General features: G+C 38.5%; 1 protein-coding gene across 6 annotated transcripts in view; it reads right to left on the bottom strand.

Moving 5' to 3' along the window:
• The window catches only part of EEA1 (early endosome antigen 1), a 78,491-nt gene that overhangs the window by 7,486 nt on the left and 47,594 nt on the right, over positions 1–23,411 (bottom strand). For 5 of the 6 annotated variants that reach the window (XM_030002746.2, XM_030002747.2, XM_030002748.2 and 2 more), the window contains 15 exons: positions 23,057–23,260; positions 21,661–21,861; positions 20,675–20,788; positions 19,302–19,457; positions 17,229–17,368; positions 16,298–16,628; positions 14,701–14,802; positions 13,028–13,222; positions 12,002–12,184; positions 5,660–5,845; positions 5,063–5,194; positions 3,038–3,223; positions 2,495–2,733; positions 912–1,032; positions 469–567 (listed from right to left, as the gene is read on the bottom strand). In XM_030002746.2, coding sequence (XP_029858606.1) covers positions 469–567; positions 912–1,032; positions 2,495–2,733; positions 3,038–3,223; positions 5,063–5,194; positions 5,660–5,845; positions 12,002–12,184; positions 13,028–13,222; positions 14,701–14,802; positions 16,298–16,628; positions 17,229–17,368; positions 19,302–19,457; positions 20,675–20,788; positions 21,661–21,861; positions 23,057–23,260 — 2,589 coding nt within the window. The remainder of the gene's footprint in view (positions 1–468; positions 568–911; positions 1,033–2,494; positions 2,734–3,037; positions 3,224–5,062; positions 5,195–5,659; positions 5,846–12,001; positions 12,185–13,027; positions 13,223–14,700; positions 14,803–16,297; positions 16,629–17,228; positions 17,369–19,301; positions 19,458–20,674; positions 20,789–21,660; positions 21,862–23,056; positions 23,261–23,411) is intronic. The other variant, XM_030002751.2, reaches the window with a different exon arrangement.

Genomic DNA, 23,411 nt, shown 5'->3' with positions numbered 1-23,411 from the left:
CTACACACCTAGAACACATCCAGTTGTTTCTTCTGTTCCATGTCGAGTTAGTGTGCAGAAATACAGAGTCACAAAGCACCAAATCATGTTGATGCCTCGTATTTTCACATATATCTAATTTCAACAAACTTACATTCCTTTTATACCTGTAAATCCAGTTCAGACTGCTTATAAATACTGTAAATACCCTTAAAACAGTGTAATTTTGCTTGCTTGCTTAGGGGACTGAACTATTATAACACTGTTTACAAGCTGATGCTGTTAAAATGGCAAAAGAATCATGAATAAAGTAAGCTCCACAAACTTTATTTTTAATATTTAAGGCACTGCATGCCATTAACTGTATTCTGAGATGTCCTGAGTACAACAACACTATTAAGGCCATTTTCTGAAGTTTGTATCCCATCTAAGTGTTTGGACACAATAGAGAAAGAAAATCCCCACAGACACACAGTAAAACACACCTACCCTTCTCACTGTCACCGAAAAGCCTTTTCCACAGGCCATACAATTCTGTACCTCATTATCTTCTGCCCACTTCCTGTTGAGAGCTTGGGTGTGTTTGATCTATATAGAAGATATAAAAAAAAGCATTTTTTTAAAAATGCATGTCTAATTCCTACTAATGTCCTCTATTTTCACTGCACACACTACCCAGTGCAGTATAAAAGCATCAATTCTGACATGATACTGAGAGCTTGTATTTGTTCAGAGAGAAAAATCTTCCAAGTTTCAAAACTATGAACAGATTTAAGAACCCACAGACAGCAATATGGCCCTTGTACACCACAAGTGTAACATCTTAATCACTCTGGAAAGGTAACCCACCACCACCCTGACATGAACTTGAAATGCTCATAAGTTCCTACGCAGAAAAACAACAGGTTGAATTGCTTCAAATGAAATTATACCTGTAATGACTGGTTTTCTCGGCCAAGCTCCTGCATTGCTGCAGTAGTGTTGTCCAGCTTTTTCTTCATTTCTACAAGTTTGGCTTGAAGCTTTTCAATTTCCCCCTCACTTTTTATACACCTGAGGAAAAATAGTAAATAGTCAGCTCAAAGCATATGAGGCAACGTACACTGCCTCCTTTGGGCAGGTTGTCATGTCTGAGAAGTTACTCTCATAAAATCCAGCCAAAAATATCTTTGCTGTGAAAAGTTCTTGGATGCCTTGATTGGAAAAACGTTCTTCTGTAACAACCAGTTTAAGATTATCCGGCATTGCTCCCAAATATCTGTGGCTTATTAATACCTGGAGTTACTCCTGAAACCAGTGACAGTACTGAATGCAGTCCATCAACAGCAAGCCCCAAAAAGCATCCCTGCGCCACAGGACATTCGCACGAACCAGTTGCAACAGATCAGGTCAGACAACAGAGCAGAAAAGAAACCTTTTTCTTTTAGCAAGGCCACCTCCCATCAGCTGAAATTCAGTTAACTGTTGAAATCCAAATTTCAAAGGGTGTTTTTCTGCCAAGCTGTAAAGAGCTACTGCATGAGTTCGGCACAGTATGGCAAAGGATTGCCAAAGAAAGAGGATCTCACTTGAATTGATCCTATCTTTTCCCAAGGTCTCCTGCTCAAAACCCAAATCAGCAAGCTTGACAGTATCGAAAAAAGTTTTCCACTCTGCCTTCACCAAACATGTCAGGAAACAAGGACGAAGAAAGCTTCCTGTCTCACAGGTGTTTCTTCTACCCTTGTAATCGCCGCTTTCAGGTAAGTCCCACTGCCTTGCATGCATCCTGCTGCCTGAAGAAAAGGTGCTCTGCTTACTTAAGATTTAAATACATTGTAGAGACAACAGCAGAACTGGAGAAAAGACGACTGTCGGTTTTCAGGAGGAAGAAAATGCCTCCTGTGTAAACCTTAGCCTATCTAATCCAATTACACGTTCAATCTCCTATCATTGAGCCGTGGACATACCCAGAAGTCCCTAAGCAAATTCCATGTTACTGGAGGCACTAAGGAGTCTCTCCAGGCTTCGGGATGACTAGTGCATCTACTTGGAGTCAAGGCAGGGGGGCCTCGGAGTGACGGAGAAGGATAGTTAACTCAGGTAAGAGAAGCTCTCTCTGCCAGGTTCACACAACAGCTGAGATGAGAAGCCACAACCTATACACCTCAAAGTTCAGAGGAGCCCAATGGATTTAGAAGGCTCTTACAGATGAGCATAAATCCTCGAGAACAAGCACAGAGCTGTGGCTTTGGTGATAAGTAAGGTCCTGATAAGCCTGCCTGATTTTCTACAAAACCATCACCCCATCAAAGCCACAAAGAGCACAGTTTGTTCCCAACACCCCTTGCTGGGCTTTGGCAGGGACGACAGAAGGTTGTACTCTGGAAACTGCACCCACAGCCCAGGCGCTAGGAACAAACACAGATTTAAATAAAGCGTGCATAAAGAATCCTGAATCAACTGAAACAAGTTTTCAGCGTGAGGCTATCCACTTCCCAAACCATGCTTCCACATCGTCATGACCACAGCTTACCTCTCCAGCAACGCTCTTCTCTCATCCTGATTATTCTGCACCGTTGCTTCCAAGACGGCAATGTCCCCACGTAAATCGTCTGTCTGTTTCTCCAGCTCGCTCACTCGCCTCTGACTGCTTTGCCACTCTTTCTTCATGGTAGCCAGGTTTTCGTTCAGGGCTGTGACCTGCATGGTGAGCTTGGTCTCCTTTTCCTCATGTTTCCGGTTTTCTTCTTCTTTCTCTTTTTTCTCTGTGTGCTAAGAAAACAACGGAACAATGAAAAACAACCTTCCAAATATTCTTTCCCTATTTCCTACATTTAATTGAGGCGAAGAATCTTACTGTACTAGAATCACTACTTTTAATCAACAAACTCTATTAGACAAGGCTGTCATCCTGCTGAATTTTCCTACACCATTAAATGCCTCAGATTTCAGACCTTGTCATTTAAAAATTAATGTAATGTGGAACTAAAGTGAACTCTTTGCTCCCTCTCTGTCCCTGAAAGAATCCAAAAGCGTGTTCACAAAACAACAGTCTTATACTCTCTAACATACTAACCAGTTTAGCTTCAATTTCAGCACATTCTTTCTTCAGCTCCTCTTCTCTCTTTTTCAGCTGATCTTTGACAGCTTGATGGTTTTTCTTCTCCTGTTCCAGAGCTGAATTCATATTATCTATTTTGCCCTGCAGCTCTAGTTTTTGATGAATCAATAGCTGTTTTGCATCCTTGAGATTTGCCACCTCCTGTTAGGATACAGAGCTCAAAGTTAAAGTAGCAACACTGAAAGTGTAAATGATTTAAATTCAAATCTACTGTAATAGTTTCCAAGGAGAGGAGAGCAATAATCTTTAGTTTTATCACTGGAAGAAAGGATGATTTTATAGCACAAAGTGTCAGTGATATTCACGATCAAAGATTTTAAACTTTATATTATGAACAACATTCAATTTTTAAAATAAATTTAATATATGTTTCTACTAAAGTAGTGGAAGCTCTGTTGGCTTATTTTCTACAGTTCTTTGAAAAGATACATCCATTGTCATCTTCTAGAGTCTGTTCTAAAATTTACTTCACATTGTTCTCTGGTCACAATAATGAGGTTAAAAGCTTCGTAATGACAATGTAAAAACCAAACACTGATGGAAGAAAGCTAGTTTCTACTAGTCTTAAATGTATAAATAATTACCCTATGGTTTAAGCAAGTAGGATGATACAATTGGTTTTAAATATTAGTTTTACTTGTTCTTCTGTAATAAAACGTAAAAAATCCTGGAGTCAAATAGTTAGTTAAACTTATAGGAATAATTTTCTTTAAAATTACACAGCCAAGCATGCAGGTACTAACAGACTAACAGGGTTGCCAGTTTTCCATAAATCAGAATTCACATCACAAATTAAAATCAACCAAAGACCGCAAGAGAACATATCCTGAGGACAGGGGGATGCCCTATAGATGTATATCTATCCATTCCTTTGTAGGAGATGGGAAACAGAGTATAAGCCTTTAGGAAAGAATTTCTGGTTTAGTCTGATTGCTTGTAGGGAGATCCAGAGATGAATATTAAGCTGCTATTGGTGTGCACACATTTTATATACATCTTTATAAATTTTCTTCTTTAGAATAGAGATTTTAAGAATGTAGAAAATTATAATAACCTTTCCCCAAAATCCATGAAAGTACTGGGCATAGATTGCTTGACAGAAACAAAGTACAAACTTCTAAAAATAAGAGACCATTTTCTAAACACTGGAGAACAAAAGAACATCTGAAACTCATAAGATATCATGTTACTTTCTTTTTATTAGCATACAGGGAATGTCCCTTCATTTATACTTGTGCAGCAACTTAAACCCTGTGTGCTTAACAGATGCAAATATAACTACTAATAGTATAATATGGACAACACAAACTGGACTTTTAGGAGTGTTTGTTTCTACAGAGACTAAACAATGAAATACGTAGAATGTGGTGAGAAATAGTTTGTTTTACTGAAGACTTAAAATTATTTAATTAAAGCCGCCAAACTTTTACCCTTTAGAGAGCTCATTTGATTGTTACAATTTTGGAAGAGAGTTAGTCTTTTATGAGACTCCTGACATTGTTTCTTCCCCGACTGTGACATTTTAAGGCATTTTAAGAAACCTCAGCACTTCAAGGGAGTTGCAACTCTACCACATATCCTTGAGAAGTACCAGATGTGCCTAGAATATCTGGGAAACTTCACATTCATGACACTTTTGGTCATCTTTTCTGCACTTCAGAATAGTCAAGCAAGGGTATGCACAGTGAATCTACAGTGGAACAGAAGAAAAGCCAGGACATACAACCCATCCTGAAGCTAAGACAAGTTATGTGGTCCACCTGGCCGAGAACACTGGGCACCGGTGCTCCGGGATTATCACTAATCAGGTCAGCACTGCTCAGGAACCTCAACAAAATCTGTGCTTTGGTGCCCTTCCCTGTAATACTGACATTTACAGCAACCATCCTTGCAAAACCAATCCAGATAACATCTACTGAGCAGGCACATATTTCTTATCAGATAACCAACCACATGAAGACTCAGTTTGTCTCAATATACCTTCTCAAATTCTTGCTTGCAGGCTCTAAGCTCTTCACCCAGCTTAGCACTTTCTTTTTCAAGTCTACTCCTTATTTCCTGGAGCTCTGTTGTTTTACATTTTTCATTAGCCAAGTCTTTTTCTTTCAAAATCTTGAAGAGAAATAAGAAGTGCTAGAAAAGTTACTTCTTCCAAGTTCACAAAAAAAAAAAAAAAACAACCAAAACCAAACCCAACCAAACAAAAAATATCCATAGCCCAAAACCTACTTGGAGGCTTTGTAATTAAGGGGAAACAACTGCCACATATCTCTACCCACAGTTCATAGTGCAAACAATTAGCAGCATGTTTGCAGTTTCAGATTTAAAACTAATAACATTTTTCCATCTGTCTAGCCACTTAGAACAAATTAACAGCCTATTTCAAACCAAATTCACTTCAACTGTCTGTTGAAAGTCTTTGCACCAGAGGTTCAGAAAAACTGCCACTGCTATGCACTACAACAGTGCTATGCCCTCAAAATACCCCTTGTTTAGAGATGTAACAGAAATTAATAAAGGGTGCCTGCGTGGGGTTGATGTGTCTGTGTGAAGATTTCAAGAGACAGAGGCATTTACCCTGTCATTCTGAAGATCCTGTAACATTTTGGTCTTCTCACCCAGCTGTTGCTCCTTCTTTGATGCGTCCTGCTCCAGTGTAGACTTTGCTTTCTTCAGTTCCTGAATCTGCTGATTATTGCTAGCAATTCGATTTCTGCTGGAAACTAATTCTTCTTGAGCTAGAGCAAGTTTTTCTTCTGTGGACTGATTACAAAAAGGGTATCTGTCAGTATAAGAGCTTCAGATACTCAACATTCCCTTAAACATTTTCCACATGGAAAAATCATTATCTAGTGTGCAACATTTAGCTCCAAATGTTGACAAAGCATACTTATAGAAACCTCTAGGTTACAAGGTTACCCTAAGTAAAAAGAAACTACTCCAGTACCATTTCCAGCAGCAATACCTTACTGTACATATTCCAGCTTGCATCCTTCCACAGAGAAAAGGTAAAAACATATAGAAGGGCAGAGAATGAAAGGCGACTGATGAAAAGAGAATGAACTTGAATTTGCTCACACAAGTTTATTTCATTCTCTGGGCATATCAACTGCTCTATAACTCTAGACAGCTGTTACTTAAGAGGCAGTGAAGCTATACTGTGAAGATTTCAAAAGTCATTCAATGCTATTTTTTACCAATGACTTAATGAAGCTAGTGCTAGGACAATTGTAACATTTTTGAAAATCCTGAAGTGAAATGTACAAGCTAAAAATGCTACTATCAGGACAAAACGTTTCACAGTCTCAGCTGCATCAGCATTTTAAACACAAAATTTAAAATTCCATTCAAAGTCTACTACAGATTATATTTTAGTTTGTCTCCAACTCTCCTCATTACCTAGAAAAAGAACCCAGGTTTATCTTTCTACAACAGGTCACAAAAACCCAAGAAACAACCTAAAACTTGCACCCAAGGCTCATTCTATTTGCTCACAGCAAAGTCAAACTTTGGGGTTCTTCCTGAGTTAGTATTCTGGAGGTTATTTTTTTATAAGCCTTCGGCTTAGGCAAGGACTAGCTCCACTTAGAAGGATGTTCTTTCACAAAGAACCAATGAAAAAGAAAAATACAAAACTCATCCTCCACTCCTCCAAAATATTCATATTCTATGGAAATTTTTGATGCTAAGATACAGAACATGAGGTGAGGAGATTTATTAGTAGAAGTAAGTTTATTACCTTTAGTGCACCGGTAAGTATTTAAATTCTTTCAAGATAAACTAAATTCTTTTCGAAGCTCTTACTTAAATCCTAATCAAACCTCTTGTTGAAGGTTAGTGATTTTAAAAGGAACAATAAGCACAACTTTGACTTCACTTAATTATGCATATGCTTTAGCCACTCCTGTTTTGATTTAAAAACAAATTGATTTCTAATGCCTCCTAACCCTCCCTTGGAATATCTTAAGTATTTTGCCTGAGTCAGACTCAGTTAGAAACACCAATGATGGAACACAGCTGATTCAATAGCATTTTCAACAACTCCAGTGGCTCTCAAAAAGCTCACACTGGCTTCCGAAATTAATTCGCAGACAAATTATTTTATTTGCTTTTTGAGCTATTAGAGTTTAACACTTCACAAGGTGTTAACTCAGAAGTTTTTTTAAGCAAAATAGGAGGTGCTTTTGCAATTTCAAGCTTTCAGCAGTGTGGGTCTTTCAGAAAGCAAAATTATCCCCCTCTGCTCCACTGTGGGCAGTGGAGTACCGTATTTTCCTAACAATGAGAAAGGATGGGAAGTGTAGCATCATCATACAACATTTTCATGGGAAAATCCAATAGTCTCTGCAGTTTTAGAGAGAAACATAAGGAAGCCACAGCTTTTATTCAAATTTGTGTCCAGTAGAAGAAATGTGGTTACATCCAATTTGTTAGCACAGGATGATGAAATTTGATGAAGTGGATAGTGACACCCAAATTAAAAGCCTCACATAGGGGATACTCCTCTCTCAACTCCCCCCCCCCCCCCCCCCCCAAAGTGTCCACTGGACAGGTTATCTCATTGTGTCTATACCTAGGCTAAGACAATGTAAATGTTCTTATAAGGGGAGCCAGTATTCAGCCTACTCTGCACTGTATTATGCACAAATATTTCTATAATTCAGTAGTTTGTTATATAAGAGACTTGGAATTTTGCATACACTTTAGCATACTATAGCTTACATATATAAGTGCCTCTTAATTGTGCTGTGATTAATGATGCTACCTAGCTTAACTGGGAAACCATTCAATATAATTTTAACAGTAAATCAACCTTCTATCTATTTATGCCTTTCTTTCTGCTTTGCTCAAAAGTCTCTCACAGCATCCTTTGGAAATGAGCAGAAATCTTCCGGCACATGGTTAAACATTCCAGTTATTATCCTTGCTCCTGTCCCAGTCTCCACTGAGACCGCAATTCAGCCCGATTCTTTTGGACTGCTGAGGAGCTCACATCTTTAACATAAAATCACCTCTCAAAACATTTGATGGCATTTACCTTATTTAATTACCATTCAGTTTTGCCATTGCTCCCAGAATATGACAGGTATTCTCCCAACAAGAGAATACCTCTCCAGTCATGAGATTGCTCTTTAGGATGACAGACAAAACCGAATGCGAGGAAAAGGTACAGAACAAAAGAAGCCAATCTGTACTTATTTTTTTAAATAAAAACAGATGCTAGGATGACTGGTACAGAGTTTAAATAAATAAAAAGGTAAGATAGCACAGTCTGATTCACTACAGCTTGGGCTGTTGCAGTACAAATAATAGTGCCAACACCAGAACTGGTCCTAGCTGGGTGATAAGACCTGGATTCATTCCACCTAAGTGAGGTGCACAAGTGAGTGTCTTAGTCTGCGTGCTCCCTGATCCCAGTCCACAAGGAGAGACATGAAATTATTCACAGATGCTAACCTGATCTCTCTTCACTTCCTAAGAAGAAGGGTTAGACTGACTGTAGGCAACTTTGGCTCCTGACTTACAGACCTGAGGTTTGGCAGCACGAATATTGTCCCAGAACGTCCACTGAAGATACACTGACAGCGATGCCAATATTGGCGGCAAAGAAACATTCTTTTGAGAACACAGAGGAAACCAGGACTGACTACAAAAAGCACAAATGCCAAGACTGAAGGATACTTGGCAGAGCTCAGGAGAGCAGGATTCACACAAAGTATGTTTGCACTAACTCAAAATCAAGGCAAAAATAACAGTTCTGCATTTTCATTAATGCTTCTATATGCCTTTTGCACAAAAAAAAAAAAAATTTGTGCGCGCGTATACAAAAGATATTTATATATTATACATACATGCATATACACACACATATATTTATATATATGTGCATATATATACAAAAAATATTTAGTAGTATTCTCTTTATTATATATGTATTCTTTTTTTATCAAAAACCATAGCTTTTACAACAAGCACTCAAATCCCACCCGATTTCTTTTTCCAGTCACAGAGACAAAAATGCATGAGTGTAGTTACTGTTATAGACGGTGCATTTTTAAATCAAAGTAAATTTGCAGCAAACAGTACCCATAAAATTATAACTACATTCTCACTTCTGATTTTGTTACAACACTTCTCGCTTTTCCTCTGCAAGACTTAACAGCTTCAAAGTTTGCATCTGGCTACAGCTACGTAGCTCGGATCTTGTGTTAGGGAACCAGAAACTAGGGTGCAGCCATGCTGCTGGCACTCCGGGGAGCAGCTGCCCGCTCTGCTGCTCTCCCTCACGCAGGGCCGTACCTCCAACTGCAAAACTTCACTGAGGCATACATTTACTCTTCAATCCCACCCAGCGATCCCAGCAGTGATATTCCGAGCAGATGCCAGCAGATGGTGCTCGGTGTACAGCCCAGCTCCTGCCACCCCCCCAAGAACCAGACCTACCACCCTACTCACCCCTACACTGTACCGTCTATCCCCACGCCTGAGACCTTGGCCTCACCAATGGCATGGTGCTACACCACGGGAGAATATTTAAGTTTTCCCTCGTAGTGTTTTTAACCAAAGAAAACCGAGCACTCTCGATACAGCCTGGCCATGCCTGTCCCGGACAATGCTGGGCTTCAAGCCGTGCTGGCTCAACACAGCTGTGTAGGGAGTTCGTATCTCCACTAAAAATTCTGCACCGAAAGACACCCAAGCTCACCACACATACGCATTTTAAAAACTTCTACTACTGCCTACTAATAAGACTAAGACCAGTCTGAACCCCAGCCCACCCACCAGCTTCAGTTCCAAATTTTAATCAAAAGCCAAAGCTCTGGCTCAAATTATCTATTTTTTTTTTATGTAACTTGCCCAAGGCAAAACAAGCCAGACAACTGACTTTGAATTGGACTGTGAAACTCTACCATAAAGTTCTTCTGACGTGAGTGGCATTTTGATATTCAGCTCTCAAGACCAACATTATCACACTGAGGCTTTCTGAATGTGCTTTTTCCTTTGCAGTCTTGTAAGACAAGTTGTCACTGCTTCTTTAGGTCAACATTGCAATGAGGCAGCATATCCATGAAGATCGGCTCCCCACCTCTTCCCTCTTCTACATTTTACAGAAAAATGTGGTGGCAAGCAGACCTCACTAACCCCAATTAATATATGTTTTTAGAAATCTTTTTAAAATCAAGCAAACAGCCTCCAAGTTCTATATCGCATCAGTACTGAGGACCCCAATCTTCCTCAGGCTCTCTAGGCTCCACTGAGACTTACATAATAAATCAAGTTACCTGACTGCTCATCTTGAAAATCTTGTTTTCCTGTTGCCATCACCTTATTTTACCTTTTTGCATGGATGTTCTCTCTCTCTCTTGCTACCATCCCCATTCAAGTTTCAAAGCATGTGAGACGCCTACCATCCTATTTTATACTTGCCAGAACTAGAAGTCATCAGGCTGGTTTAATAATACTTCTTCAGAGCTATTTTTGCACCAAGCAGTACTTAAATGAAAACTATACCAAAAATCCCCGTTACTGAGCACATCCAATGCTTTCACAGGTCATTGCATTACCAAACGTTGACCTAAATGCATTGCAGGAAATTAACTCACAGAGGTACGTGTGCTATAGTAACTAACTGTAAAAAAGAGTATCTTTAAACCACCATTGCTTGTTAACCATGCAGAAGTTCTTCACAATTTAACACACTGATTCAACCAAGCTGCACTGAAAGTAAAGCTTCTGTAACCTGCAGGGAAATGTGGCAGGTAATCTAAGGCCACAGAGGAGGAGTAAGATTAATAAAACTCCGATGGCCTGTATGTAAAGGAGCTATTTGTCTTTTTCTTAAAATAACCCAAACCTGGAGTTTGGCTAGGGCTCCACAACTCACATGGGCCTACCTGAAACGGCCACAAGACCTTTAACGATTTCAGTGGTGGGACTGAAAGGCTCCACTGGGGCAGGTGAAAGGGAGCGATGACATCTAAGCAGTCACAAAAGGCTCCCTTTATACATCACGAAGCAAAGAGAAGCTGACATCTAAACCAGATCAGACGATCTGTCCTCCCGAAGTGCCTATTTCTCTGCATAAACTTCAGAAGAGCCTAGAACAACAGCGTCAGACACGGACAAAGCTGCAGTGGGATTTGTCTGAAGTGAGAAGTGCCAAAGCTACACATCTTGCCAGTAGACAGCCAGTATCTGCAGCACAGCATGTCCTGGGACTAACCGGAGCATTGGCTTAGCACTGACATGAAGGAGGGGGGCCGAGAGGACAAAAAGCACCTTTGCTAACTGACTCGACTCCCAGCAATACCTCTTTGAAGGCACTACACCCTAATGCCAAATCAGATAAATTCAGCTTAGGAATAGCAAAAACTTCAAGGACTAAGTTTGGACACTTGTATTCCAGGCAGGACCCTAAACCTACTGTTTCTATTAGTTTGACATCTCTGAACGTCCACAATCAGCCGGGAAGCAAGGACACGGGAAAAGACTGACAACTAAAATTCTAGTTCAATCATCTAGAAGATAGCGGTTACTCACACGCTGGCAGACTTTGCCCTAAACAGCTATGCTGTTTAAAGTCATTGAAAGCTACAATATATAACAAGGAAAAGCAACACAAAAAATTAACTAACTCTTACAATAACACAAAAATAAATCACCTTTCACTTTGCTGCTGCACAAATGCAAGGGTATTTCAGGTAAACTGGCAAATACCCTTGGCTTTAAATTAGTTTCAAGATATCCTTTGTCCCAGAGGAAGGGATTGAACAGCACTAAATTCTATATATAGCAGAAGAGCTTTTTTCTGCCTATACAGTTCTTGCACTGCTTCTTGGTCTTCAAAATCTGTATACCTACTTCAAGATCTGTTTGTATCTACTAAATCACATATGACATTAAAATGACTGTGAGTACCTTAAGGTCTTGCCTAGTTGCCAGCAGCTCAGACTCTTTCCCATAAAGGTCCAGCTGCAGCTTCTCCATGTTTTCCTTATGTTTTTCATGGGTCTTCTGTAAGTCTGCTAGCTTGACTTTCTCTGCTTTAAGCTCCTGTGCTGACAAAATAGACTGCTGTTGCAGTTTATTCTCCAGTTCTGCCTGAAACATAAGCATAGGACGTTTCAATCAAAGTTAGAGACAGTAAAGTAAGCTTAAACATTTCAATAAACTGCATTTCTACTGCAAGACAAGATATTTTTTTTCCACTTACAAAATAGCAGTTCAGTAATCTGCTGTTTGTGATTTTACATTTAATATTTAAAGTTAACAACAAAATTTAATTCATGTCAAAAGACTAAGTGAAACACATTAAGACCAAACATTAAAAATCTAAATAATGTTTCCAAGTTTCCACAGACTGACTAAAGCACAAATATGATCACGTAGCATAGGGCAGCCAAAGCTGGAGCAACATTTAACAGTGCATGGCACAGAACACAACATTCCCTAATGTTGTAAGACATCTGAACTCTTTCCATTATGGTTTGTGAGTTTCATACTGTCACTCAGATAAATTCTTTTGGTATAATAAGAGAAGACTTGGTTTAAAGCTGCCATGAACGTTCCAAAACACTGCGGGGTTTATCTAAACTACTCTCACAAAATTCTACTGCTTTACAAGAAAATGGCAGCTCTTGCCTCATAGCATGCTCCTGAAGCAGAATAAACACAATCTAGCCATTTTTATCACTTTATTGAAACTCAATTCCTACAGAATTCATATTTCAGCACTGGTTCTTTTTACTTTATTATTGTTGTTGTTGATGTTGTTTCTGTCTCCAACAGCATCTGAAGACCTTGTTTCCACATCCTGACCTTATCATTTCCAACTAGACTACAGCAAACAGCTGTTTATCACGAAGATATTGACATAAAAGCTGCAGCGTTTATCAGAGAAATTTACATTAGTTTTCTTAAAGGAGTAAGAGAGGCCAGTCTTACCTTTTCTAAAAGGGCAGTTTTTAATTCAGCTTGCAGTGTCTCACTATGTTTTTTCTTCTGCTCAAAAGATTCCTTTAACTCTCTCAGCTTTCCCTGGAGATGTTGCTCACTTTTTTCTTTCTCCTTCAGAAGACCCTGAATTTCCAGTACTTGCTCTCGTGCTGAATCAAGTTCTATCGACAACTGCTTAGAAATCTATATTCAAAAATATTAAATAACTGTATATAATTTTAATTTAAATCACTATTTGTACATGCTGTAGTGTGTGAAACTGCCTATTGAACTGTGTGGATGACAAATTACATAGTTCAAAAAGCACACAGACAACTTCACAGATTAAAAACTAGTCAAAGCTGTTAAAGCTGACGATACAGCTTTAGGAAATCGGCTCCCAAAAGACTGCTAGAAGTTGGGGAAAATACCCTGATTGCAGGAACCTGAAAGCTTTGCCCTACTCTATTTTTCTCTAGGCATCTGCTACTTTCCTCTGCCAGAGACCAGATGCTAAGCTATACCTTTCTTACAATCCAGTATGCCCACTCTTACGTTTTTACAAAGAGTTGCAGATTATTTGCAGGAAACAGTTTCCAAGCATGGTACTGTTATTTCCTGTACATAGAACCAGACCATCCCACAGTGCCGCTGCTGCTACCTTCTGCTTCAGAGCTAGCTGACTGAACACTGGCAAGTAGATCTGGAGAGCTACAGTAACACATTAAAATCATCTGTTATTCCCAATTTCCTACACCTTAGAACAACTGCAGTCTTTTTTCACCATTCAAAATTAAGAGTAGGCAACTCTTCTCAAGCCAGCAGTGGTCTGGGCTCTCCTGCTGCTGACTGCAGCAGATACCAAACTCATCCTCCTGCCCTTGCCACAGAGGACCATAGTGCTTCTGCTAACGAGAGAGGAGCCGGGGCAGCAGCAGCAGTAGTCACAGAGCAATCACCATCGCACCTCCACATCCACAAACCCTCTTCCAGGCAGCAAGAGTCCATCACAGTCCACCAAACTGTGTCCACTGATCGTACCTCTTCTGATTCCTTTAGGAAACAGCTGACAGCTTGGGTAAAGAAATCCACAAAAGCGGATTTGGCCTTCAGGCTGCCAGCTGGACTACATGATTTTGCAGCCTGAATGCTCATCTTTAAAAAAGAAGTGCATTTGGTCCTTATGCAGTCACAGGTAAGTGACTTAACACAAGTCTGCAAAAGCAACTAAATCCTTCAAGGATATCTGAAAAATATCCTGTCAACCGCACAGAGAATGTACTGATTAGGTCTGAGACTGAAACAGATCTAAGGATATGACATAACAACTTTTATTGTATGAAAAAAAATGAGGACATGGTAATACCAAGTAACTGTTTCACTAATGAAAAAACCTGAAGGGCTAAAATCCCCTAAGGTATGTGAGGCACAGAAGTTAGGACTAAAACTTGTATTTTAAAGCTTCATATTAACATCTAGGAAATTTTTAGTATCACCTTATTTCCTTATATCCGCACCTTATATCACCTTTTAGCAAGACCTTAGTGCCCCAGGTAGATTACAATTTGAGAACTGCATCCTCTTTATCTCTCATCAGTCCCAGCACATGAAACTGAAAACAAACCTTTTAAACATTCATTGTTATTGGTTTCTAGATTTTTGAAACTAAGCGGACAGCTTACCCCCTCCTTTTTTTCCAGTGAGTTTTTCAATTCATTCCTCTCTTTAGCTACAGACTCTGTTTGTAGCTGGAGCTGGTGTTTTGCTTCTTGACAAGATTTTTCCTAAAAAAACATAAGACAAGGAAATATTCCTGTGAGCTTCTAAGACCAGGTACCCGGTATTTTTGCAGGATCTACAAAGCCTTGAAAAATAATGCTTTCCTTCTCAGTGAAAAAGCTTTCCTTCTCAGTTGCAGACATATTTTCAGCTCAAAACTTCTCAAAACCTTAACAGTGGTAAATCTGAACACAGCTGATGCCCTGTACTAAGAAAGGCAGCCCTGTGCCAAAGAGTTTTTCTGATTAGGGATAGTCTCCCTGTTTGAAGCTGCTGTTGGCAGCCCTTCTCCTTCTCGTGGGAAGCAGTAGGCTCATCGCTCTCCTCAGGATCCAAAATTTCTTGATGATCTAAAACTCACGAGCAACTACATTTGGAGGACTTGTATGCAAATACAATTACATTTTAAGCCCAAATACTATGCACGTAAGACAGTGGCGAGCCTCCAAATGACTACAGAATTAGAAGCAGAATCTGGACTCCTATCTTTAAGTCTAAATTGGGGAGAAAATCCTTCAAGTTTTTAGTAGAAACAAATATTTAAACAGCAGTAACTAAGTAAAGCAAACAAAAAGGCTTATCTTAAAAAGGTGAAAGAGTAAAGGAAAAAATGTTATCTTTAACTAGGAGCAGAATTTCTTTTAGATCGGAATAAAAGCACCTCTGACCGGGTTCTGGGAAATGATGACATGCAAGATGAGAAAGGAATGAGAAAGACACCCCTACCATGTCTGAGGCATGGGCGTCAGAACAACTGTACAAGAAAATCTATAAAACATGTAATCATATAGTCCCCATTCGTATCACCAACAAAGCAAAAGAGGGAAGAAAAAGGTGTATTTTAAGGCTAGTAAGAGTTCACTTTCTTTACCATAATAGGCTGCTCTGGTGACCAAGCACTTGTTGTTACACCGCCACTCTGAGGCCTTTCTGAAACTTAAATAATTCTAGTACTCTGATAATACCTTAAGCTAGGCATCTCCCCAAACAACAGACAAATGTTTCTCTGACTGCAGTACGCAGCCTTCCAGCATGCCCAGACAAGTGCACAGAAAGGTTCTATGTACAAAGACTGCAGAAAGGAAACTAAAATGGCCTCAGAAAAATAACATCATCTTCAATACGGTGGCACTTTAGCAAAGGGTTTATAACTTTGTGCTGTTATAATAAGGCTGATGTATTTTTAAAAAGGGGGACATTTCCCATCAAACCGTTTCACCAATTGTCTCCATTTAGTTTCTTCACCATATTAAAGGCATGCAGCAAGAAAAAGGGATCCTGTTGTGCGATATGATTGATGTTTACTACTGTAAACATCCGGACAAAAATTTAAGGTAGGACACACGTATGAGCTACTAAAAATCAAAATTTGTTTCTCCTTAAGGCAATTAATTTCCATGCATTGTCATTGCATGTACGCTGTTTTCAGACAGAAAGCAAAGTCATTTTATCAGACTGTAAATACACCAAACTTAATGTCTAATGAAAGAAACCACTAACCATTTCTGCCACAGCAGCTTTTCCTTTTTGTATTTCTTTTTCTAATTCCTCCTTTTTTTTTTTGAAGGATTCAGAACTTTTTGAGAGCTTGTCTTTGGTAGCTGTAAGGTCCTTTAATAGAGTATCCTTCTCTAATTTCACTTGTTGGAGCTCTGATGTTGCTGCTTGCATTTTACAGTCTAATTCCTTGAGTTGTTTACTTGTATCTTGATTTGATTTCTCAAGGTTTTGTTTCAGGCTGGCCTTCTCCTCCTCTTGCTTTGAAATTTGCTGTTTCGCTTGTTCAAGGGCCTCAGATTTCTTCTGCAAATCCAATTTAGCATTAGACATCCTGCAAATACAAAGAGAATTTTTTTTTTTTAATTCTTCTTCACAGGTTCTTTTGTATTATTAAATACCTCTATTATTTCATATATTAACTGTAGAACTACTTCAAAGCATAGCTTTTTCATCCAGAGCATGGGCATTTTGTCTCTCCAATGAAGACATGCCACCAACTCTAAAAACTATTTTGAGATGGATTTTTCTTCCTCAACTATAATGTACAGAAACTACCCCTTTGCTGCTTATGCATAAATTGCAAATTAGTCTTTGAAAAAAGTTGCAGAGCTATGGATATTTAAAGATGGACCTCACTACATCAAACTGTTCAGATATTTAGCTGACAACAAGCACAGTGAATAAATTGAAGTGTATTGAATCACAGCAGTCAGTGATTCACATGAGACAACATGGCAGATGGAGTCTGCATGGCATATAGAGTGAAAGAAATCAGGTGGGATAAAACTCAGTTCTCAGAGCAGAGGGAACACATCACTTATCTAAGATTTGAAGAAATCACAGGAGAGAACAGCAAAATTTCAACTCTAGTCCAAAGCACTCTGGTTTTATGTCTGACTTTGAAAAGTACTATAACAAAGGAAATGCGTACGCTTCTCTTGCTGCTTCAAGTTGTTTACTCAGTTCTGCTGTTCGGAGGTCTAATTCTGTAGATTGCTGTCGCTGCTGCTGTAACTCCTGAAGAGCTTGTTCTTTGCTTGCTTTAGCATCAAGAACGTCAGCTTCAAGTTTCTGAGAGAGAAAAATAAAAAGTTAGAGCCATCAGAACACAACCAACAAAATAAAAACAGTAATAAAAAGCAGAAGTCATCTAGTCTGTGAGTAGCATTTACTGTAGTAAGTCTTTACTGTAGAAAGCAGTCACAATTCCCACACATCGCCTCCCTGTTTCATTAGTTTGCTACTTATCTTTCATTATTTAGTTCCTGCAAATCTCTTGCTCCTCCAGAACTGAACTATTTTGGTAAAACATTCTGAAATCATCTTTAAATTAAAAGCCAAGCAGCCATTTTACTGCAAAATAATAGATTAAAAGCAGAATCTTTAAAGAGCTTATCCAAAACACCTATACAAAAAAAGGCCATACACAGTGCTCAGCTTTGGGGCTGGGTTCTTAGCCACCATCAAGTAGTTTCAGCAGTTTCAAATGACTGCTGATTTACATATCCGAAGAACTCTGCCATTCTTTATAACAAAAACAAAGACATGAACTATAGCTGTGAAGAAACCCTGTGCTTGCCTGGAAGAGGTTTTTGGTTTTTTGTTTTTCCAAAGGTATTTGTTCATTTACATGGAGTATAAAGAACACAGGAGTCTTCAGCAAATGGGCACTGCTTAGACTCTTCAACACACTGGCTGTTTTACAGGCACTTCTGCTTTCACGCAGTGGCCATAAAACAAAATGGCCAAGTTTCTCCATGAAAATTCCCAAGGGCTTTTTGTTTTCTATTTTTTTTTTTCTATTTTTTTTAAATACCATGCATTCAACTGGAATAATCCCAAAGAATGGTGATGACGCCAAGATTTTACACAGAATTGCATTCCTGTTGACAGCATCAACAACCCTGCTCAGTTTCGCACTTCAGCTACCAGGAACCTCGTAAAATCTTATGCAAGCAAGCACTGTATTCCTCCCAAGCATTTGTGTCTGTTGGTTACTTGTGAAACTTTAGCAAAAGGATGAAAAATAAAAGCACAAATCAAAGTGGGCAGAGAAAAAAACAGTGTGCAAAAGAAGAGAGATGGAAGCACAAAATAATTATGCTGACAATGCAAATGTATGACAGCATTATTTTTTAATAGCATTGGATTTAAAATTTCATATGGGGAAAACAATCTTCCTTCTCTTCTATAGTGCACGTAAGCTAGGAAAACCACTCAGCTCAGTCTTGAGCGTATATACTGCTAATCTCCCTCAAAACAGACAGAGAACACTGCAAAACCAATTCTGCATTGCTCCTAAGATCCCTGTATCATATGCTTTTATGTATTTTGAATTTTGACTACCAAGAATTTTAAAAAAATACTGAACAAAGGTTAAAGCCCAAATTTAAAAGCTCTCAAGCATTAGGACTCATTCATATCCTTAACTAAAAATACTAGTATCTCAAAACACCAAAAGGTTCTGCAAACCTGCCAGAATTATGTGCACTGTTAAAGAAAAACTGATTCCAGAACTGGAATGCAAAACTGACGATCAAGTTAGAGGAAAAATACTGATAAATAAATCTTGATAAAAAGCCTCTGTAGAAGCCTACTAGAAGGCTTTAGAAATAAATTAAACCAGACAGGTAGTGTTAACTTGGGCTAACCAATGTAACACGTATTCCCTGCTACCACAAGTGTATAAGCTTGAACTTGAAGACTCTAATTTGGGGATGTATTTGTGTTCCCTCTCATAACACTTTCCAGGTAGCACAGAAGTTAATAGAAGCACACATACAGGAAAATGACAGTATAGTGGCAATGTCCTAAGCCTATCTTCTTAGTGTGATGTGCTAGCATGGAAGAAGAGGAGAATAGGATTAAACGGTGGATCAGGAAACACTAGTGAAAAAGAAAACCTACAAATCCTTCCCCCATAATTTGAGCACAGGTTTTATCACATACTACCGAACAGCAGAGATCAGTTTCTGTAAGCTCAGATACCGAATTCAACACAAACCTTAAGCTGTCCCTCTAGCTCTTCAGTTTTCTGTTCTAAATAAAGATGTTTCTCCTTGTACTCTTTAAGATTGGCTTCCAGCTGAGCACAGTATTCCTGCTTGTCATTTAGCTTAGCTGTAACCTGATCCAACTGAACGCTGACCTTATTTAACTCCTGAGGTAAAATAAAAATACAAGGTTGTTAGTTTTTAAATAAATTCCAAAAATGACTAATGTCATATATGCTGTAAATGATCTAACAAGTTCAAATTAAAAAGGAAAATAATGTTTCTTTTTTATTCTGAGGGACAGGAAATTGAGAGGGGAAACAAACATGTGCCAAAATTCTCTCTGTTAAACTGATGAAATTTCTTTTGAAGCCTCAATATTCCTCTCAAACATTACAGGCTGTGGGCTAAATCTTAACAGAGGTGTTTTAAGTTATAAATGAAAGAGGAATTGTAGATAATAAATACACTAGATCCTGCAGTTCACACATTAACTAGAAAGTAACACTACAAAACCTTAGAGAAATTTTTTGCTGTCTTCATGAAATCAAGCACCACCGAAGAGGAAAGCCAACACCATGGAAACAGTCAGTTCTCCACATACCAGAGATGATTTCAAACCATTTTGTTCAACACAAAACAATGTAATTTCCGCAAGAGACAGGAACACATTCACCTAGTAACCACTATGATGACATCTACATCAAAGCTCGCTGCTCTCCAACCAAGCTGATTTATTTAATTATTAATCAATTATTTAATAGTTGCAAAAAGAGGTCTTCTGTTTACAGCAATTAATTACATTCCCACACTAAAAAATGCTGTTATGTTAGCATCTGCTGGATGTTTCCATGAAGACCACAGCAGCACCGATTCTAACAATGCAAATATTTGATTCAGCAGCCAGTGGAATGCTTCACTGGGATTAACACACATTAAAACATGCAATTTTAACAACAGCCTTTTGTTTTTTTGTGTCAGTTGGCACACAGATAATTATTTCTGAGTTCAGGCATCTGATTCTGAATTTATCTGAATCTGAAATAACAGTTAAGAGTTTTCACTTTTACGCAGTGCATTCTACAATCTTTTCTTCATAATATACAGGTAAAAATTGAATTATAGCCCAATAGGACAGCTTAGATCCTGAACCATAATCACACAGGAAGGAGTAGATTCCCAAGTAAATTCTTTACACTGCAAAATATGTCTGGTCCAGATTACAGCAAAAAGAACTGAATACATATCACATGGTTAAAATATCCTAAGTCACGATTTCTAAATGCGTATTCACGTTTGTTTAGTTTGTAAACAGACTATTCTTAGGTTTTTAAGTAGTTTTTTAGGTAACACAGAAACTTTATGTCTATATGTTGCTTATAACCTGTTGCTTATCTTGCAGTGCGTGCTGGGCAGTGTCCAGATGATTCTGAAGATCCGCTCTTTGAGCAGCTTTCGATGCTTCTGCTGAAAGTAGCAATTCAGTCTTTGCTTTTACCTGAAAGACAAGTTGTATTTCGCTAAACCATCTATTTTACCGTAACTCATTTTATTTTTTTTATACTCATCAGTAAGTTTAATAGTAACATCAGTAGCTTTCATGTGCTGGTGTAAAAAAAAAAAAAAAAAAAGGCAAGAAAGATTTTCAAGGTTTAGGCAAATATCAGGATTTTAAGCCAAAGTGAGTTCTTACTTTGAGCTGAAAAAAACAGACAAAACAAAAAAAAAAAAAAAACCAAAACAAACCATCAGTCCCACTCACCATCTACTCTAGGAAAATATTTTTACTTACTAACAAGGAACAATGGGATATACTTACTGCATTCACACCCATGTATACATTGATAACCTTAGACTGCACGCACATTTAAGACCCTCCAAAATTTTTAAAAGCAAAAAGAATAAGAAACAACAAAAATATGCTTCCACATGCATACTATCTTTCTCTGCTCCTACCTTGCCTGTTAGGGAACAGCCTCCCTTCCTTCCAAAACACTCAGCAGGGGTTTGGATGGCTAATCATTACAAATACGGCAAGAGGTGCTTGAGGACAGATTTTCCCAACTCAGTTGTGAACTTTGGGGGGTTTTAAATTAAAAAAAAAAAAAAAACAAACCAAACCAAACAAACAAACAAAAACCAGAAAAAACCAACAGAGACAAAAAAAACAAACAAAAAACCCAACACTTGCTACCTATTGCTATTCTGAATGCACTTACATTTTCCTCAGTTTTATCTGCCTTATTCTACTTTATTGATCTGCTAGTAGAAACATGCAATTTTTCCTCAATTGCTTTGTACATTCTCTGGAGAGAATACAGAAATCACAAGCAGGATTTAGCATCACCAGACAGTATAGAGTTCCTTTACCTGTACATCAAGTTGTGATACTTTCTCTTTACTTTCATTTAGCTGGCTGGTTAGTTCAGTGATGTTTGCTTCCAGGGAAAGCACACGGTCTTGAGCAGCTCTTAGATGTGCCTTTTGCTCCTGCACTTGCTCATGCAAATTCTCTTGGGCTTGTTTATGACTTTCTGATTGATTCTTCAGCTTCTCTGTCAGCTGAGTTACCTGCAGTGAAAGGAGGTAAGGAGAAGAGAAGGCTGGAAAAGCATGTCCAAGGAAGTCATATATCTTTTAAATTTTAGCATGTCTTATCATGGCTCTGGAGACTCAACACTATCACACTGCTTTTTCTGAACTATTACAGTAAAGTTATATTATACACAATACCACAATTTAAATAGGTTACCAGTGGAAAATGTAAGCAAAAGGGAATCATCAATTTGGCCCTATTGTAATAAAACCAAAATACTAAGGACACAACAGATGCAGGCTAAACTGAATTTTGGTGTTGAAAGTAGGAATTAAGCCTCTCTTTAAAATAAGAAAAACAAACATGTATATGTATCCAAAAATTATTTGTAAGTACATATTACGAGCATATTGTCATGGTTTAACCCCAGCCAGCAACTAAGTACCAGGCAGCTGCTCATTCACCTCCCCCTCACCCAGTAGGATGGGGGAGAGAATTGGGAAAAAAAAAAAGGTAAAACTGGTGAGTTGAGATAATAACAGTTTAGTAGAACAGAAAGGAAGAAGAAACTAATAATGACAACCACAACAATAATAAAATTACAATAATAATAAAAGGACTGGAATATACAAAACAAGTGATGCATAATGCAATTGCTCACCACCTGCTGACCAATGGCCAGTTAGTTCCCGAGCAGCGATCCAGCCCCCAGGCCAACTCCCCCCAGTTTATATACTGGGCATGACATCACATGGTATGGAATACCTCCCTTTGGCCAGTTTGGGTCACTGCCCTGGCTGTGTCCCCTCCCAACTTCTTGTGCCCCTCCAGCCTTCTTGCTGGCTGGGCACGAGAAGCTGAAAAATCCTTGACTTGTTATAAACACTACTCAGCAACAACTGAAAACATCAGTGTGTTACCAACATTCTTCTCATACTGAACCCAAAACACAACACTATACCAGCTACTAGAAAGAAAATTAACTCTATCCCAGCTGAAACCAGGACTCATATGTACATAGGAAACATCTAGGAATTCCTTCCCCTATGCTGATAGCAAGGAAGACACCAAAAGACAAGTCCTGTGAAATTTACAATAAGGTCTTTACAGTAAGTATCAAAGAAACAGCAAAGTACAGAAAAGATTAGTGTCATATCTGATGATAGAAAAAATGGAAACAAGATTCAATAATTAGAATGAAAGAAAGGAAACAAGTCTCTCAGTTCTTACCTGTATTTGCAATGCATGGTTTTTCTCTTGCAGCTGGTTAAGAACTGCAGTTTCTCCTTCACCAGCTTGAATTTTTGCATATAAGTCCTCTCTTTCTTTTTCTAGCAGAGAGATGTTTTCCTTGCTTTTTTGAAGCAAAGCCTCAAGATTTTGAATTTTTTGGTCCTTATCTCCAATTTGTCGTAGTACTTGCTCCAAGTCATTCTAGAAAATCGCATAATAGCTTCCTTAATTATAAGGACCTTAGAAGTTATTCCTAATGCATAAAATGTTGGATAAATTTATTAAACATCTTCTGTATATTCTGTTCTAGATTTACAAGTTACTTTATTGAAACTAGTATAAGTCATGCAAG

This window comes from Aquila chrysaetos, chromosome 26, assembly GCF_900496995.4.
Source record: "Aquila chrysaetos chrysaetos chromosome 26, bAquChr1.4, whole genome shotgun sequence".
Classification (NCBI taxonomy): domain Eukaryota; kingdom Metazoa; phylum Chordata; class Aves; order Accipitriformes; family Accipitridae; genus Aquila; species Aquila chrysaetos.
This window is presented reverse-complemented; position numbering and strand designations above follow the sequence as displayed.